At 45.0% G+C, this 19100-nt stretch overlaps 2 protein-coding genes across 2 annotated transcripts in view; both read right to left on the reverse strand.

The window, feature by feature from the left end:
• Positions 1–1985: 1985 nt before the first annotated feature.
• LOC117895725 (glycine-rich cell wall structural protein 1.0-like) lies at positions 1986–3747 on the reverse strand. The gene has a single exon (XM_034803582.1). It carries the CDS (start codon positions 3707–3709, stop codon positions 3392–3394), a length of 318 nt encoding a protein of 105 aa, XP_034659473.1. The 5' UTR covers positions 3710–3747; the 3' UTR covers positions 1986–3391.
• LOC117895721 (frizzled-2) overlaps positions 3699–19100 on the reverse strand; it is a 96417-nt gene continuing 81015 nt past the window's right edge. Inside the window, exon 7 of the mRNA XM_034803578.1 lies at positions 3699–6026. Coding sequence (XP_034659469.1) covers positions 3737–5812 — 2076 coding nt within the window. The 5' untranslated portion in view covers positions 5813–6026 and the 3' untranslated portion in view covers positions 3699–3736. The remainder of the gene's footprint in view (positions 6027–19100) is intronic.

Consider the following 19100-nt stretch of genomic DNA (forward strand, 5'->3'; position numbering starts at 1 on the left):
ATCGATTCGCGAAGCAACAGAGATTCCATGAGTCGCAGGAAGTTTTTAATTTTAGTTGCCTTTGATTATATTAAAAAAGAGAAAAGTATCACCAACTTATTAAAACGAACAATACTAGGAGAGAAGCTAGGTTCTAAATTCATTAGAAATGAATTGGACTTACTCAGTTCAGATCGGTACATCTATCAGTCCGAGCTGGAAAAATGTCCTTTATTTCATGAAGCTTTCTCTGCTATTTGTCACTGAATAGCCGAGATGTGGCGCACAAAAAAGCAATCCTATTGACTGAAACTTCTCTAGCCTGAGCGCTTTTTTTCATTGAGCTTCCCCCATTATCCATCCATCCATCCATTGACCAGGGCCTGACTGGGCCATTTGAGGCAATCAATTGATTTCTGTGCCCATTGTCGTAAAAAGAAACTGCACATCTTATGCTGTTAAATTTTATTTTAAATGGTTTTTCTTTTTCAATTACAAATGTATTTAATATTATTGTTGTTTGTTGTTGCTGCTGCTGCTGTTTCGTATATTCGGTTGTGTTAACGCATTTGATTCTCGACTTTTCGTATTGTTGTTTTTTTTTGTTGGTGTTGTAAAAATTGATTCACAGTTTACAACATCGCTTTGTTTTGGTTTTGATTTATATATTGTATCTTTAAAATGCATTTTGTTATGTATATAGAATTTGTTTTGGTTTTTTGGTTTCTTATTTAATTTTAAACATTTCACAAAATACAATTCACAACTACACTTGACGTCAAGTTTCTGGTTTTTGTGTAACGTCAACTAATCGATCAATCACCGTTCCTTCTATTTCTATCCTTTCCGCTCAGCATTATCCTTTTTTAAAATCCACTCCATTGTGAAATATTTCCGCTTATAGGTTTCGTTTTTATTAAAATTAAAAAATCGTATACATTCGCAAATTGCAATCAATTTCATCGGTTCATCAATTTAGTAAATGAATTTTCAATCACAAAAAATCAACGGAAACTGTTTCGAGTCGAGTCGCTTAAACTGAATAATTTTTGCATTAATTATTTTTTACATTCTGCCTTTCATTTCATTTGGGTTTTATCCCATTTACGTATATTCGTTACACTCTTTAGCCTTTAATATTTTTGTATTTTAAATTTAATAATAGATAAAAGCGTTTGCTATTTACGCCTCAAACTAAAGTGGGAAAAAGCGCCCAATGGGACGCCACGAATTCCCAGGAAACTAAACTAAACGCTACTAGCTAGCAATATTTCTTTAAGCTTATTAACAACATCAAATAGTACGCATAAATTTGGTATCTGGTAATGCTATGGATTCGGTTTTCCGTCGTGTTCAATATTTATAATATATGTATGTACTATATTAAACATTGTACGTCGTGTAGAGAAATTTGCTAATTAATGTTTACTCGTTTTTGTTTTGTTTTGGTTTTGGTTTTGGTTTCTGCGCTTTTGTTTGCTTAACTTGGAGAGCTTCGTTTTAATGATACGTATAAGTGTCGAGAGATTCTCTTGTAAATGCTAAAAATCAATAAGAACTCACACAAGAAATAATAATAAATAAACAACAAATAAAGCAAAGCAGAAAGCAAAAATGTACTTACTTGTCATGAATAAGAAACTGAGGAAATAAAAACTGAATAGAGAGTCGAAATCAAAAGTTAAATAATTGTATGTGTTTTTTATTACAGTTTTTGCATATTTTTCGTTTTGTTTATAGAAGTAGTTTATAGTTGCTAAAAACATTACACACATATTGTAGTTGTTGCTATATCATATAATTTATGCTCGTAATTTAAAGGTTTCTCCCTCTCTTGTTTCGTATGTGAAATGGTTTGAAATGCCAACAGTTAAATTGTCGCTTTTACCATACATTTACATACACATACATCATATATTGTATACAATAATATATATATATAAATATTAAGTTTAAATACAATAGTTTTTAATTTTTATGCTTGATAGATATTTTTGTTTGTTTTGTTTTTCTTTTTTCCGTTTACGACTACGATTACAATTTAATTTTAATACTCTTATATAAATGTTTAGCTTTATACAATTTTTATTTTTGCTCCTTTTTTAAATGCAAAAAAATGCCCTGCTTTTCGGCTGCAAATGTTGGCAATTTATATATTTAAATATATATATTTGTATTTTTAAGGGGAAATCGGGCACGGGGCGGGGGTTTTGTTGTAAAAATTAAATTCAATGTTTGAGCTTAAATGCAGAGTTGCTTTTGATGCTTGAAATGCAATTTCTATTTTAGTTTCAGGGATTCCTCTCATCTCACATCTCGTCTAGTCTCAAAAAAACGTTCGTTTACAGACTATGCGGCGTTTTCGAAAATACTATGTACAAAACTTAGTGGTGGGTAATGGCTTAAAGGTTAGATTAAATAATTTACAAATGGTATCTGGCAACACTGTTTCGCCCCGCTCTCTTTGATAACGCGACAACCCTGGAATCGCAATTTTATATTTTTAACTGTATTTCTACGTTCATTCGAAAGGGTTTTATCTGTTGTTGTTGTTTGTTTGTTTTCTTTTTGTTTAGTTTACGTTTCTGTGTGTTTATGTTTAGGTTAAGGTTAATAGTTTAGTTAGTTTGATTAAAAGTTAGTTGTAATTTCGAAATATGGCTCGTGGCTCTGACTTGGCAGTGTGTGGGGCAGAGTGCTTACTACTCGTAACTCTCCTTCGTTTTCATCCCCGCGTATTTTACTTCTTAATTGGTTTTTGCATTTCTCAGTCTATTTCGTTGAAGAAAGTGTGTGTTTGGGTTAGAACAAAGGCTTGCGTTTGTGTGTGTGTATAAATAATTAGGAATAGGAAAGTAGTTTTCGATTATGGTAGGGATGGAACAGACCGCGCGACTGGTTCTGGATCTACATAGATTTGATCTTCATTTTGGCTCTCGTAATTCTGATTTCACTCCCGTTTCGCTTTCATCCTGTTTCTCCTTTGCTCTCACACGCTGCTGCTGCTGTTTCGCTGCACTTTGCTCTCGTCTGCTATCGCTTGCTATCGACTATCTCCTATCGGTTATCGGCTATATCGATGACAAAGGTTTTTGGACTAGAATCTTAATGCAGAATGTTGCTTATTTTGTTGCGTTTTTTTCCTTTCTAAAAACAAATCTACAGCTACAAGAATTAATATGGCAATTGCTTCAAACCTTTGCGAATGAGAGACAGAAAGAGTGTGCATTTGTGTGTGCATTTGTGTGTGTGTATTAGAGGAGACTACTACGTGTGAGAGTGACCAGACAGACAGACAGACATAGAGTGAAGCAGAGATAGGGAGCATGAGTGAGTGAGTGAGTGAAAGGACTTACAACTGACTGAAGCTACTCGTCGAGACCCAGTGCGTGGTGTCCGGGCGTACCATTAACTATATGGGACCGTAGTCGCTCAACGCCTGCCCTGGATGCTGGGATCCCGGGCCGCCTGGTAGTGTCACCACCACGGACACGGCCCTAGAATCAATCACCGAACCGGGCGCCGTACTCTGTCCACCGCCCACACCCACACCGCCATTGCCATTGCCGTAGATATTGCCGGGGGCGCCGCCATTGGGGCCGCCGCCGCCGTGCATCAAGCTGCCAGGAGGAGCTCCCATGCCAACCGTGCTATTGCTCATGCCCGTGCCGTGTCCGCCCAGCACGCTGCCGCCGCCAATGGTGCTGCCGCCGCCGCCACCACCGCCCATGGTTGAAGCTCCTCCCGACTCTCCATGTCATACGTGGCTGGCCGCCGGCTGCTTGAGAACATGGTGGTGCAGATGGTGGTGGCTGGTGCTGGCCACCGAGGCGCCGCCAGCCTGTGTGTAGGGCGTGGCCAACAGCGATCCAGCCGCCGAGCCCACGGGCATGCCCATCCCGGAACCGGCGTACGGATGCGGAATGGGCGGTCGCTGCTTAATCAGCGCCTGATTGGCCCCAGTGCGATCGGGCGCCCCAAACAATCGACGCCAGAAGCGGCGCCAGCTCTCGAGCGTTTTGCCGGACCAGATCCACACGCCGGAGGTGATGCCCACGGCCAGGGCCATGAAGTACTTGAGCATCAGCACGGAGTAGAGGGGCTTACGGCCGGGACCCTTCACCTGGGCGCAGGGACAGGCCAGCGCCTTGATCCAGTCCTCGAAGTACGCGGCCTCGTACAGATAGCAGCCGATGACAATGGTAGCCGGCACCGTGTACAGCACGGAGAAGATGCCGATGCGGATCATCAGCTTCTCCAGCTTGTCGGCCTTGACGCCGGCGCCCACGCCGCCCTGCTGCTTGATCACCGATCGTATCCGGAAGAGCGACACGAAGCCGGCCATCAGGAAGGTCGTGCCAATCACCAGGTAGACGAAGAGCGGGGCCAGCACGAAGGTCTTCAGGTGGTCCGGATTGAGGTTGCCCACGTAGCAGATGCCCAGAATGGGATCACCGTCGACGGCGGAGAGCAGGAGCACGGCCACCGACTGGACGGTGGGTATCAGCCAGGCGGCCAGATGGAAGTACTGCGAGTGCTTGGTGATCGCTTCGTTGCCCCACTTGAGGCCGGCGGCCAGGAACCAGGTGAAGCTGAGGATCACCCACCAGATGGAGGAGGCCATGCCGAAGAAGTAGGTGAGCAGGAAGACCAGGGTGCACGAGTGGGGGCCGGTGGAGCTCTCCTTGAGCAGATGCCCGTCGCAGGCGATCTCCTCGTTCTGGAGGAAGTTGCGCGAGAGGTAGCCAACGGCCACCATGAAGTAGCAGGCGGAGAGGAAGACAATCGGCCGTTCCGGGTACTTAAACCTTTCGGTGTCGATGATGAATGTGGTTAGGGTCATGAGGGTGCTGCAGAAGCATAGACCCGACCACAGGGCGATCCAGAGGCCGGCGAAGTCCTTTTCGTCGTTGCTGAAGAACGGACCCTTGCACGGAATGGCGCAGTTTGGTACGCCGGCGATCCTTTGGACAGTCAGGTTCATGTACCAGTGATGGTGCCGCATGGGCGACTGCTGCATGAGCTGCTCCTTCCCCAGGGAGATTAGCGGCGACTGGCACGAGCACGCGCACTCTTTTCCGCTTGCCTTTTCCCCTTGGGGATTTTGGCAGTTTTTTGAATTCCTTCCGCGGCACTTGTTCGACGTCGACGAGCCGCCCGAGCTGCCCCCAGAGCTGCCGCCCTGCTTGCGCTTGCCGCCCGATCCTCCCGAGCCGCTGCCAGAGCTGCCCGATCCGCCGCTGCTGCCGCCACTACCACCCGCCTCCGTGTACGAAGGCTGCTCCATGCACAGATTGTCCGTGTCCCCATGCAGCGGCAGATGCTCGCAGGCCATCCTCTCGGGCCACTCGAAGCTGTACTGTTGCATGATGGGGGCACAGCCGGAGCGCGCACGCTCGCAGACGCTGCGGCACACGGGCAGGGGCTTGTGGTAGTCCTCCAGGCAGATCGGCGTGTACATGCTGCACAGGAAGAACTTGAGGTCCGGCGAGCACTTGATCTCCACCAAAGGCCAGAACTGATGCACCTCCAGGCCCGCCTCGTCCTGCGTCTCGTGGTTCATTTCGTTGGGAAACGATGTCATATTGTAGCCGATGCCGCGGCACATGGGTATCGTGATCTCCTCGCAGCGCGAGTTTGGATCCTTGGGTATGGCTGGCACACCATACCCTGGCGCAGGACTCACATCCATGCCGTGGGATCCCATTCCCATGCCCATGCCATGGTCGAGACTGTGCTGTGGACTGTCTGGCAGTGCCCTGCCGCTGCTGACGATGCAAAGGATCAGCACTACGAGTAGTCCTGCCACTCGCTTGTTCTTGTGGCACTGCATTGTGTGTGCGTTGTAGCTTTGAGCTTTCTGTAAGCTTGAGTTTTTTGTTGAGTGGGGAATAACGCACCCTTGGGGTGGCTCTAACTCTGCGTTTCTCTCTCTCTCTCTCACTACCCTTTCTCGCGGGAGGGAAGGTGAACGAAGGCGAGTGCAAAGTAGATTCTCTTCAGATCCAGCGTCAAATTGTCAACGCTCGACAAACGGCCTGGCCTAGCTGCAAATAGAACAGAAATAAAAGATGCAATTAGTACGAATTTTGGTTGCTTTTATCCTTCAATCTGTAGCTATAAGACCTTGTCTATGCGAGGGTTAACCATCAACTGATTGTATAGAAAAAACAAAAACTCTAAAGAGAGCTCTGGGCGGGGGGGTGGAGAGCTCTGGATGGAAGGCGTCGACAAGTTGTTGTCAAATGCTCTTTCCTGTCTCTGCAGCGAAACGGACTTCTCTCTCTCTCTCTCTCTCTCTCTCTCTCGCTTTCGCTTCATTTGTTTCAATTGAGCGGCGTCGAGGCGAACACTTGGACATGTCGTCCGATGTCACATGTCAAGCAGTGCGTACTCCCCCCCCTCCCTCCTGCGCTGCTGTTGCTGTTGCAACCCTTGCAGCAATATTTGCTAAAGGGAACTCTGCTGCTGATGATGATGATGGGACAGCGACTCGACTCCCTCTGCCTCCCTCTGGAGGAGGCGCATCAATCAAAATCAGTGATTTTTATTAAATTTGACGGCGTCTGCTGGTCGGCCAGTGGACTGCATCCCATTGCCTGCTGCTGCTGCTGCTGCTGCTGATCAAAGTGTTTGCCCAGAAAGGGTGTGAAATGGCTGATGGATGAACGGGAATGGGAGTGGGTATGGATATGGGGATGTGATGAGGCAGAAATTAATTCAAGACAATTGCTCACTTGAAGCGTCACTCAAAATGGAGGAGAGGAGAGACAGAGACAGAGACAGAGACAGCCCGAGCACCTTTTTCATTTCTGTGTCAGCTGCCTATCTACGAGAGTGTACGTGTAACCGTAACATGGATATCCAAGACATGATATCCCCAACAGTTTGTGGTAAGCCCCAAAATGACAGGCAGGCAGCTGTAACCGAGAGCACAGAGAGAGATCCACAAATTGACAGCTGGGCAGCAAGCAGTGCTCCCAGCACCCAGTGAAGGGCAATTTAAGCAGAGCTTCTGTTCAAAGTCACGAAATTTATCTACAAGATGCTCGTGCTTTAGTCTGCTGCTTGCTGGAGCACAGTTTTTAGCAAGTGTCAAGTGACATACATATTTGTGGCTCTTGTGGTCAGAGTGTCTCGGTTTCAGTTTCAGCATCCCATCCACGAGAGTGACTCTTCAGCATTCTCAATGCTGCTGCTGCTGCTGCTGCTGCGTGTGGTCCACAGCTGCTGCTGCTTCTCGATGGTTGAAGCTTCTCTAAAAGGAAGCTTTAAAGCGAGCTCCAAGACCCTTGGAAAAACTGTCAACAGCAGCTGCAAGACACAGCTCCCGCCGCTTTTGTTCTATGCCATGGAGGAAAAGTCCTTTCATTGTTTCTGATTTACTGACTGAATGACATTTTAATTAATAACATTTTGTGTGTGTGTGTCCGTCGTCCATCATGCCACGGAGTGGGGAGACTCTCCCACTCTCCGCCTCTCCCCGTCATTTATCCCACACCACCACCCCGCCCGAAAGAGTGTTGCTGCTGCTTTCGGACTGAAACATTTTTCGTGTTAAAATGTTTGCCAAGCACTTCAAAATAATTAAGTAAATACGCTGCCTGGGCCAGGGAAATGGGAAAACGCGCTACTAGTTGGGTACAATTGGGGGTTGCTTGGAGCCCAAGTGCTGTTGTGATTACCGCTTGAGTAGCAGTCGGGAGGGTAGCGCCAAAAATAAACGTTGAAATTCAATATCGAAATGTGGGCAGGCATCGAATCGAATCGGCTCGGATCGGAGCAGCAGAAACATTCGAATGAGTCGTGAGAAATAATGCAAGGCGCGCGTGAGTCCGATATCGATTACCGACAAACCGAACCGAAATGCATATTTGTTTTAGTTACAGAATGATTATTACTCATAGACGGGATGGCTGCCGCTTGTGGTGATTCTTATGCAATGACAAAATACTGCAGCAGCCAAGAATCAGCCATTTTTCAAGGTATTGTTGAGGTTTTTATATCTCAATTATTATATTTTGTGGGATAAATAAGTGAGGAAATTGCTACTAAAAATATTGCAGGGAAACTCCATCTTTCTGGAGCACATTTTCGCTGTTAAATGGAAAATAACTTAAAGAAAATCAAGTCTAGGTTTCGAATTGATTCGATTTGGAACCAATCAAAGTGGCAAATACACCACGAAACCCACACACAAGATTCTCCCCTCAACATTAAACCCACAAGCAGCCTTCTCCTGTACCCCAGCCGTCTAATCCCTCCCCTTATGCAGTGAAAATTAGACCTTTTGGCCCCGAAAAAACAATGCGACAAATAGCTGACGGCCAAAACGAGGGAAAAGTCTAATTGGTTTTTGTCCAAAAGCAGCCCAAGCGAAAATCATATTCGAAATGAAAGAAACGTGACTAAAATGGGTGACCAGAGAGCACTGAGCACTGAGCACAGTGCACAGAGACCTCAAATGAAAAGAAGGGAAACCCATATCGGGCAGGGGTACAAGTGCCACAACTATATGGAAAAGCCACGTTTCACAACGGGTTCCACATTTAGCCGTAGCCATAGTGGTAGTCTAGTGTCCAAGAACAACATGCTCTTGTTATTACAAAGAGTCAAGTGGCAGCAGAGGCAGAAGGCAGGCGGCAGGCAGCCTCAGGAATCGGTGGCTTAGGTCTATGGGTGTACGATATGGGTACGGCTCTGATTCTGATTATTCTACGTGGAAGGGGAGGGCCAGCATGTTCATGGGAAATGGCCTGGAAATAATAGCAAACGTGCCACTCTCTCTATGCGTCTCGCTGTCTCTGTTTCTCTGTGGAGAAGAGCATGCATAAATATTATTTTTAATAGAGAAAAATGTCTCAAGTGGCGGTGACGAATGGATCTCCACGGATCTCCACGGATCTCTCTCTCGCTGCCTCACTCGAGTGGTAGCCAAATGTTTGTTTGTGGCTTAATGTTTGTTTAATGATTCGTTGTTTCCCTTGCACTCTTCTCTCTCTCTCTCTCTCTCTCTCTCTCTCTCCGCTAAGCGGGGAAATATTTACTGCAGACTCATATTGTTGATTTAATTGTTAACAAGCGTGGAGCGGTGGAGCGGCTCAGAGGCCCTCAAAGCTCGTTACGAGTAACAAATTATTATTATTATTATTGAAGGAAAGAGAAGAAAAACCCAAAGGCTATGCCAATCGCATTTTTGCCAGCTCATGGCGTGGCGTGGCGTGGCCAAGAGGTGCTCCGTGGGGCTCTTCTGTCTAGAATTTATACAAAATCACGATGCCAACAAGTCTCAACGATGTTTGCTCTTTTCTCTCGACTGGCGCGACACGGCAACATGGCCACAGATATAGCAACAGGCTTAGAGACCTGACTGCCTGCCTGCCTGCCTGCCTGCCTGCCTGACTCTTGGCCATGTTTGCCAAAGACTTGACGCACAGAGAAGAGCGGAGAGCGGAGAGGAGCAGCGAGGGAGATCTCTCTGTCGATCTGCAAGTGCGTGCCACCAGCCAGCCAGCAACTGGAAATTGGTGAATGGCTCTGCGCTTCAATGCACTAAAGAGGTCGCAACAGCAACAGCAACGGAGACGGCATCATCATGCACCATGCAGCAGCGGAAGCTGTGACCAAAGTTGGTAGCGCGACAACAGGACAACATCCCAGACATGCAACGGCCACAACTACTGCCCCTGCCCCTTCTGCTGCTGCTGCTTCTGCTTGCAACCTGACTGTGCCTGTGACTGTGTTTTAATTAAACACAGCAACATGAGGAAGAGGAAGAGAAAGAGGCACAGAGACATGTGGCAAGTGTTGTTTGTTGCAGAAAGTACAGTTGCCCCAAAGAAGAGATCTCCCAGAGGAGTGTGTGTGGTGTGGGTGCCGCGTCTGAGTCAAGTTTTAAAACCAATTTCCGCTCATCCAGAAATCTCTCACTTCATTCAACAAAAGCCAAAAACAGAAAAGAGCAAGGGGGAGAAGGAAGTAAATTTAACTGCCAAAGCGGCAGGCAGGCAGGCAGGCAGAGCAGAGAGGGGTTAATGTTGATGAGCAATTAACCAAAACAATGAGAGACCACAGATAGGGGCAAGGGCAGGGGCAGGGGCAAGGGCAGCTTTGCATCTTCTCTTCCGCTTTTAGCGGCGTCAAAGAGAATGCTAATCGAATGCTTATCGCCGCTCCCCCGATGGTGGCCAATCAATCAATCAATCAAAGAGAGAGAGGGAGAGACCGGAGGGGGGACGGAAAAAAAACGTCAGTCTAAAGAGGTCTTCATACACAAAACGGCTCCAAATCGTTCGCGGAGCAGAAAAAAACGCAAAGAAAATCGTGAAAAAAAAAAAAAAAAAAAAAAAAAGGAAAACACAACAGCAAAAATTGCCCACAAAGCACTTAAACTTTTCTATGGCTGTGCCCCTCCAGCTGCTGCTGCTGTTGCTGCATCCATCACACAAAGAAGCGTTGAAGCAGCAGCAACAAAACTCCAGAAGGGCTCACACAGGTGCAACAGTCGGACCCATGGCTCTGACTCCGACTCTGACTCTGTCTGTGGTAGTGGTGGAGCTGGTGGCCTTGGCTGGTTCGCAAAAGCAAAAGCAAACCGCGAAAATCAATTGAAAAACTCGCCATGAAAAGCTGGAAAACAGCCACCAACTACCCCAAAGCGAGGAGTGGGAGGAGTAGGTGCAGCAGCAGGAGCAACAGCAACAGAAACAGGAGCAACTGTTTGCCTTGTTGGCGGCGGCATCAAAAAGCGCGTAGCGGCGCAGAAATGAAAACACAGTTTGTCCTCCTCCACTAGGGAGAGGGGAGAGTGCAGAGGGACGAGGGACGAGGAAGAGTCAGGGCGCGACAGGTAGAGTTTAGTAGAGTGAGAAGGCAAATGAAAAAAGTTTTTCTTTACCACCCACTGGCGTGCACAGCGCACCGCACCGCCTCCTGGCCTCCTGGTCTCCTGCCTCTCAAAGTCAATGCAGACAAGTTCCATGACCTTACAAACGCAGCAGTCATCACAGTACAAATAGAAGCGGGGAGGGAGGAGTACGGCTGAATCGGTGGCAGGTTGCACAGTTGCACCGCAGTTGTTGTGTGCAACCTCCTCCTGGCTATTGCTGGTCCCCTGTGAGCTTGGGCTCCCACTGCTGGGTGCTTCCTCTCTCTCAGCTCTCTGCTGACTGCTTCTATGTTTCTCTCTCTCTGTTTCTCTCTCTCTAATAAACACGAAAACTGGCTCAAGATTTTTGCGCGTCCGCCCATTAAAATCATTGACATTTAAGCGTGCAACTCAGCCCATCCGCCTGCCGCTGCCGCTGCCGCTGCCACTGCCACTTGGCTTTTCTGTCACACTTTTGCTACAATTTTGCAGGAGAGGCAGGGCTGGGGCAGGGCACAGTAGAACTTCCCTAAGTACTCTCTTCTTACCCGCTGAAACATTTGGTTCCGTTCCATTCCCTTTGATGTGATGTTCGGCGATGGGTGGGAAGGGGTTGAGGGAATGGCTTTTGTTGCTTTGTGGCTGCCATTGCGGGAATGCAAATTGTTTGGGCTCCTTCGGGTGCCTGCCTGCCTGCCTGCCCTGGCCATCATTAAATGCTGCTTGCAATTCTTTTTCTGGCATAGTTTTTTAGCTTTTTTACAATTAAATTTTAATTAAGTGGAGGCTCTCTCCTCCCCCCTTCGAGCTGGTGCTGCTGCTGCTGCTGCAGACTTTGCTGAATTATGATTACTGCCCAAAAGTATCTTCGTGCCACTCCTGCTTCTGCCGCCCTCTCTTGGGACCCCTCATTTTGGTCTTTTGATGAATTATGAGGCTTGGCCACAAAGGATAAAATGCATAAATAACCAACGATCCATCCTGAGAGATCGGAAACAGAAACAGAAACGGAGAATGAGAGAGCAAAACGATTTGCAAATGTCAAATTTGTGTGTGTTTTTTTCAACCCTGTATAGCACCCCCCTGGGATAAGGGTTGCCACGGGGTGGATTTCTATTATTGAATATTTATTTCTTCTTTTCTTTTTGGCAAATGACACCGCAGAAAGCACAAAACGTACAGCGACAGCAAAGAGGGCGACACAAAAAAAACAACATGAAAATAAAATTAAATTTCCGATTTTGCTCCGGGTTTCCTTCACGGGCTTGCCCTTCCTGGTAAATTTTGCTAATAACAAGACAGGCGAGGACGACTGCAGCTGCAGGACACACGATGCAGGGAGGGGGTGCAAGGGGGTGTACAGTGTGAACTGTCGGCTGGCTGACTAAACACAAAAGAGTGTCAAGTGTCGCCACTGTAAAGGGCAAAAACAAAATAAAAGACGAATCCTCCTGCTGCACATGTGCCGTTGCTTATTTTTTGGGTGGGTGGAATGCCTCCTTATGCTCTGGAAGAGGGTTCTGCTGAGTTGTATGAGCTGTTTGCAAGGCAGTGTAAGGCAGAAGTAGAAGTAGAATCGATAAAGAGATCCATGAGAGACTTGAGGAGAAAACTGTGGAATCTCAGTAAAAGAGTCACTTTTCCACATAGAACTTATTCGATCAGTATATGCTCCAATCACACATATTTTTAAGGATCTATGTCCTAGAAGTCCCTAGAACCAATTCATCAGCAAGAAAGGGCATCTGCAGCTTCGTATTGCATTTCCCTTGCCGTTTTTCATTTCAAATTTTGCAGCATGAGCAGGCGTTTATATTTTGACAGTTGTTGCCACACCCCTAGCGCCCCACAGCAGTAGCAGCAGCAGCAGCAGCAAGCAGTGCCCCTCATTTCGTTTGCACTCCCTGCACTTGCGGGGGGAAGGAAGGAAAACAATTAAAAACGAATTGCCTTGCATTCCCTTTCTACTGTCTCCGTCTCCTGCCTCCCCGCACTCTTTCTGTCGCTTTCTATCCTTGCCATCACGCCATCACGCCTCCCATCAAAAGAGGACATTTTGTGGGCTACGAAAATTAAATACCCCAAAAGAATAAAGAAAATATAATACAGACATTTTTGTTGCTTCCGGATGTGGCACATTTACAGGAGAATGAAATTTTCCGGGGAGTCGGGGGAGAAAAAAAGAGGTTTTATGATGGAACTTTAACGCATCATAAAGCCAGAGAGGAACTATAAACATTTTCATGGGGTTTTCCCCGCACTGGTACACGCATACACATGTGGAAGAAGGTGCCACAAAGATATATTGAGGTGCCACAAAGATACTCGCATATATTGAGTAAATAATAAACGGATGTTCCGCCTCTGGGGTGGAGGATGCCACAGAATATTTTTAGTTTTTATGCATTTTAAAAGGGTTTTCTGAAATCGTTTTAAAATGTAATTATATTATACGATTTTTAATTAAAACTTTTGGCAAATAAATGCTAAATTTTCCATATTTTTGTAACTTATGTTTCCTGTTTTACTTCTATGATTTTTTTACATTTTTTCGTAACCACAAAAATATTTATCTTTGGTCATTTTATTGCATTTTCCATTTTCCACCTTTCAGTTGCAGTTGGTTAATTTTTACGACATTTATTTTATGATTATTTTATGATTTTTTGTTTGAAAAAAATTATTATTGCGCCATTTATCCCACGATTTACATTTATGGGCCATATTTAATAAGCGACCAACATTTTATGGCTAATTCCGCTGATGGCATTTTTTACACCCCGCACACTTCGAGGGGGGAATAAAAGTAATTGAATCCTAAAAATCCAATGAAATATTCTCTGTTCTGTGTGTGTGTGTGTGTGTGTGTGTGTGTGTTTTTGGGAAAACTAATTGAGAGAAAGGGAGACACAGCACACAACAAAAAGAGAGAGGAAACGAGTCTAGAGAGCGGGTTAACTTTCCGTCGCCGTTTTGTCTGTCTGTCACTTTCTGTCTGGCTCGTCTTTTTTTATTATATTTTTTTACGGCAATTAAAGCGAACCCAGAGCCGTTAAAAAAATAAGCAACTTTCGGACGACATTGAAAAATACACAGGAAAAACTATTACCCAGTGCTTTTCCCTACTAGATTTTTGTTGCTGTTGTTGTTGTGTCACACATGCAATAAAAACGATTTTAATGGTCATTCGGGAAGCGTCAAGCGGCAAACGAGAAGGGTGTCGGCAAAGAGCAGGGAGGAGGAGGTGGAGGAGCCACCCGAAACAAACACAACGACACGAGTAGGAGTAGGAGGAGTATGAGTATGTTGCATGTTGGGTACGAGTACGAGTACGAGTATGTCCAAACTTCTAGGTTGACAATTTAGCATGTTTCTGCCCCCTGTTTCCTTTCACTCTGCATCTCCCTTTCACTGTCTGTCACTCTATATAGTTGTGGAAACTAGCTGCTACCCATTTAGCCATAACATCTCGTACATACAACATTTTTAGTGCTCCTCAACCTCTGAGCTGCCTACACCTCCTACACACCTATCCTATGGCTATGGCTGTCCTTCTCCCTTATTCCACAGGCCACACATTCCACATGTGTGTGCCGCCTCCTCCCTGTACACGTATTAATTAATGTCAGTGTGGAAATTAAGTGAAATATATCTGCAACATGCCGCCTCCCCGAGAAATGTGCGAGGATGTTGTTGTCATCGTCATCATACGTAGCCGTAGCCGTAGCTCTCGGATGTACAAACTCGCACTACTCACTCGCATGTTGTATGTTGCTGTTGCTGTTGCCTTTGTCTTGTGTGACAAAATGCCGCTGACATGGATAATTAATGGTGAGCCACGAGGTGGCTATGCGGTGCTGACGTAGGGTAGGGATAAGGGTAAGGGTCTTCGGCGGTACATAGGTGACTTTTGGGGGTTAGAAAGCGTGTCTGTTGGCGTGTGTAACCTCTGGCTTTTCCAGAGGTGCTGTTTTCAGAGCTGCTTAATTGCTCAACTTGGGATATGAAGACTCCCCCTAGCCCAGCCCACAGAGAGAGACAAACTGAGGGACAGTAGAGTGAAGTAGAATTCCATTGGCAGGTTAAAACTTCTCTTAAGAATTTCCCAGAACTTGAAACATGAACCTTAAGGTTATTCTTTAAAGCCTCCTTTCCTCTGCCATTAAACACAAAAATGTAGCCCAAAAATTTGCAACATTTAACCATAATTTATCCATTTGTTTGCCTAAAAGCCTCCGCTCGTATTTTCGTAATTAATTCCCTGATATTTATTCTATTTACTTTTGCACAAAAAGCCAAACTAGATTTGGGCAACATTTTGTTGCAACAAGCAACATTCTTGATGGGTGGAAGGCAATTAATTGATGCAATTTAATGCAATGCAAACAACATTGCTCACACATGGTTCATAAATTTCAGTTTTTAGTTAGAGGAGAGAGAAGTGCTCCTGCTGCTGGTGCTGCCGCTGCTGACCTCCTGCTGCTGCTCCTGTGTTTTATTTATTTGTTTTGGGAAACAATTTTGCGAATTTTCATGTAGTTTTTGACTTTGAATTTCTGTCGACTGTCGAGTGGATACAAAATATTTTGGGATAGTGGAAGCTGAATGTTGTGGATGCTATGAATAGTGGAACTCTTGTGTGTGTTTTTGTGTGCTGTTTGTGTGAGTGAATGCTGATTGGTGGGATTTGTGTGGGCAATTCTCGTGGACGTCTCGATGTCTGGGTTTCCATTTCAATGCTATAAATTTGTCGCCATCTCTCACTGAGTTGATCTGCCTCTCCTCTGTTTTCTCTCTTTGTAGCTCCCTCTGCTGCTTGCTCCCTCCCTCTGCTCTTTCCAATAATACGCATACGCCTCGGGGTTCTCCATGGTGGGTGGCAGGCAGCTCTTCCGCTGCCGCCTGGCATTGATTTTTATGCTTGTTTTCGCTGCCATTTCTCTTGTGTTCCTTTTTGGCTATATGCTTTGTATTACGAGTATTTTGTATATACATATATTTGCTTCCCCCCATGCACCACTCCCCCCTCTCAGAGTATTTAATGGTATTTCTAGCTTGCTTTATTTTGTTGGCATGCGTGCGCGCGACGCGTCGAGACGCGACCCGACGCCAAGCGATAAACACGCGGGGCAGGCAGCCACCGTCGTTCGCCCCACCTCAGTGTCTGCCTGTTTGCCCCAACCCCTGGGGCACCGGCACCCCTTCCCACTTCTCTATGTATGTGTGTTTGTGTGTGAGTCTCTGGCATGCGTTTAAGTTTTCAGTTAATGGCTTTTAATGGCATTCCCATTCCCTTCCCACCGTCTTCAGCTGCTGCTGCAGCATTTGCTTTTCTTGGCTTTCGGGCACAAAATGTTAAACAAATATCGAAATCAATTAGTTGCGTAAATTTTGGTTCAGCTTTCAAATAATCCAAAGCGGCACAAAATGTTCAATTTCTGACAGAGTGGGCTATAAAATTGTTAATATCAATTGTGGGATTGGCAAATATTTTACTGCCGAATCATATTCCATTTATTCCACCCCTTTTTCCGTAATACTAAATCGATAAAAATCTATTTGCGTATCGATAAATATCGATCATTACTTAAGGTGAAATATGTATTTAATTGAAACATATTTTATACAAATGTTATTGATGCCAGCGATACCAATTTCCCATAAATACCAATCAAAATAACCCTCTCAATTGATGTCACATAAATAACCTCTTGGCCACAATCAAATTTATCGATACCTAGTGTCATAAATTTGATAAGCAAATGAGAATTCGTTCTAGAGAGTGTCTGATTAATTTACCACCTCTGCTGAGTCAAGCGACGTCATTCGGCACTCGGCATCGAATGTATGTGTTGAAAATTCTATAAATATCTACACAAAATACCAAAAACCACAAATATGGACGATTTCTGTTTTGAAAAATATATACATATAATTTTCTGGAATATTTTCCAACTAATTTAACACCCTCTTGACAGTCATCAGAGAAGCGTCTGCTGTTGCTGCAGTCTTGAGACCACAAATTCAATAGATACGAATGTGCATATGTATGTACATATTTAGATATAAATTTGAATGCGTGGCAGGCGGCATACACACATGTCCCCTCAAAGCAGCTTCCCCCTGCCAATCCTCTTGGCTTTCTGCCTGGCTAGAGAGGGGAATTTCAATGAGGCTTGGCATCGCTTTGCTCTGCTCTGCTCTGCTTTTGGGTCTTGTTTATAATTTATGGCCCTGTGGCTAATGGCCAAATTGCCCATAACCATAATTTGCATGCAAGCGGCTTTCAACTCTGACTAATTTCTTGAGGCTAGAACAAACAGCAGCAGCAGTGACAGCAGCAGCAGCAGCAGCCAACAGAGCCTGCCAACAGTCTCGAGAAATCTTATCGATATGCCATATATCACTCAATATCAATATCGAGGAAACAAAAACCAAACGAAAATAAAAGAAAAACAATTTACAACAATTGCTTAATTGAAACGCCCTGCCACACAGCCACGCAGAGCCACTGTATAATTTAAATTTATGAAAGCATCAAAGCGCCCACAAAAATCGAACAAAATCATAAATAAATCGCAGGCTTATCAGCACTTTTTTCGTGTGTGGGGTATCAAAGTGGAAATGCCGCCACCGAAAAAAATACATGTGGAAAGTGGACGACGGACAGCACATGACACTTGAGGCGGCCGCCGATATCGATACCGATTTAAAGTCAAAGTGGGATTCAGATCCGGATGGGATCCCTCACGCTCCAATCAATGAATTTGAACTTTGAACGAGCGCGAGCACAGTCGTGACAGTTTTTTTAGTTGTTAGTTTTTTAAGTGACATTTTAAGAGTCCACAGACAGAGAGGGGAGAGCGGAGTAGAGTCACAAGGGTCACGATATGCCGATAGCCAGAGGGAGAGCTTTATCATTTATTGGTTTCCCTTTTTGGTGAAGCTTGTTGCATGCAGCATTTAGTGTGTATGTAATTCTGAACAAACTTTATCCCGCGTGCATAATTATTATTTCTGATTGACAGACAAACAAAGTACGAGTGCAAGCGACACACGAAACGATACCCGTAGGTAGACCATAGACCGACTCCCTTTTCAGCCATCAAGTTTTTCCCCATTAGCATTTCCACACAGCTCATGCCACACATGCCACATATGGCAGGCAGGCATAGTCACTAGACAATAGAGGAGAACCTCTCCGCTGCCTGCGGGACATGCGACGACGTTTTTTGTGTGTGTTTGTCGGTTGGCTGTTGGCTGTTGCCTGTTGTCGATTGTCTATGTTTTTATACGACTTTTTCGTAGGCGTAACATGTGTGTGGCATAAACAAAGATACAAAATGGACAGACAGACACAACACAACACACAAAAGGCGGCAGGGCGGCATAGGTGGAGTATTAACCGATCTACATAAATATCTACATATATGTACATATGTATGTATATGTACATACTCGTATTCTACGGATATGTAAGGTCGTCGAAGGAAGGCGTGAAACTGTTGATAGTCTATTGCACTTTTTCCCTCTTTCTCTCTATTTTGTTGTTTTATTTTTACGGCCATGCAATAAAAATATTTACGATGCCATAGAGCGCCAAATATGTTGGGAGGAGGAAGAGAGTATAGGCTTTGGTTCTAACTAACGGTATGCGGCAGGATGGAGGGGGCAGGCAAGAGAGTTCATAAAATGTTGCACTTGTAAAACAGAGAAATCCAAGTTGCAAAGTGGCTGCGAATTTATTTGATTTGCATTTTAAGATGGGTGGAAAATGTTTCTTTGTGGAAAATCAATTTAAAATTTAACAATAAAATGGGGAAATACCTCAAGAAATTCTAACCAGAGGGGAACTGATAACTGTGTGGGTTCAATGGATTTCTTTTTGGAAAGGGAAATTCTTCAAAAGTGTTTTTTGGGCTGTGATTTTTCACATTTAAAATATTCCTGTCTACTGTTCCTGTCTTAAAGGAAAATTGAAAATCATCATCCACACTTGGATAACTATCATAATTTTCTGCTGAGGAAATACTTTTGGCCCAAACTTTGAGCTAATTCCCTGAAATTATTAGACTGGTCATAATGCGGATTTCTCTCAGCCCCAATAGATGACCAAACAAATGGCAGAGACGTGCCTGAAAGAAGATAAAGATATATTCCAAGAGAAAGAAACAGAGACAAAGCCACAGACATTCTCTAGTCAGAGAGAGAGAGACAAAGAGAGAGCAATGAAATGGAACGGAGTGTAGAGGAA

Source organism: Drosophila subobscura, chromosome J (genome assembly GCF_008121235.1).
Source record: "Drosophila subobscura isolate 14011-0131.10 chromosome J, UCBerk_Dsub_1.0, whole genome shotgun sequence".
NCBI lineage: Eukaryota > Metazoa > Arthropoda > Insecta > Diptera > Drosophilidae > Drosophila > Drosophila subobscura.

Excerpts from the sequence above, each read along its gene's own strand:
- LOC117895725 (XM_034803582.1), bottom strand. The coding sequence starts at position 3,709 with ATGGGCGGTGGTGGCGGCGGCGGCAGCACCATTGGCGGCGGCAGCGTG.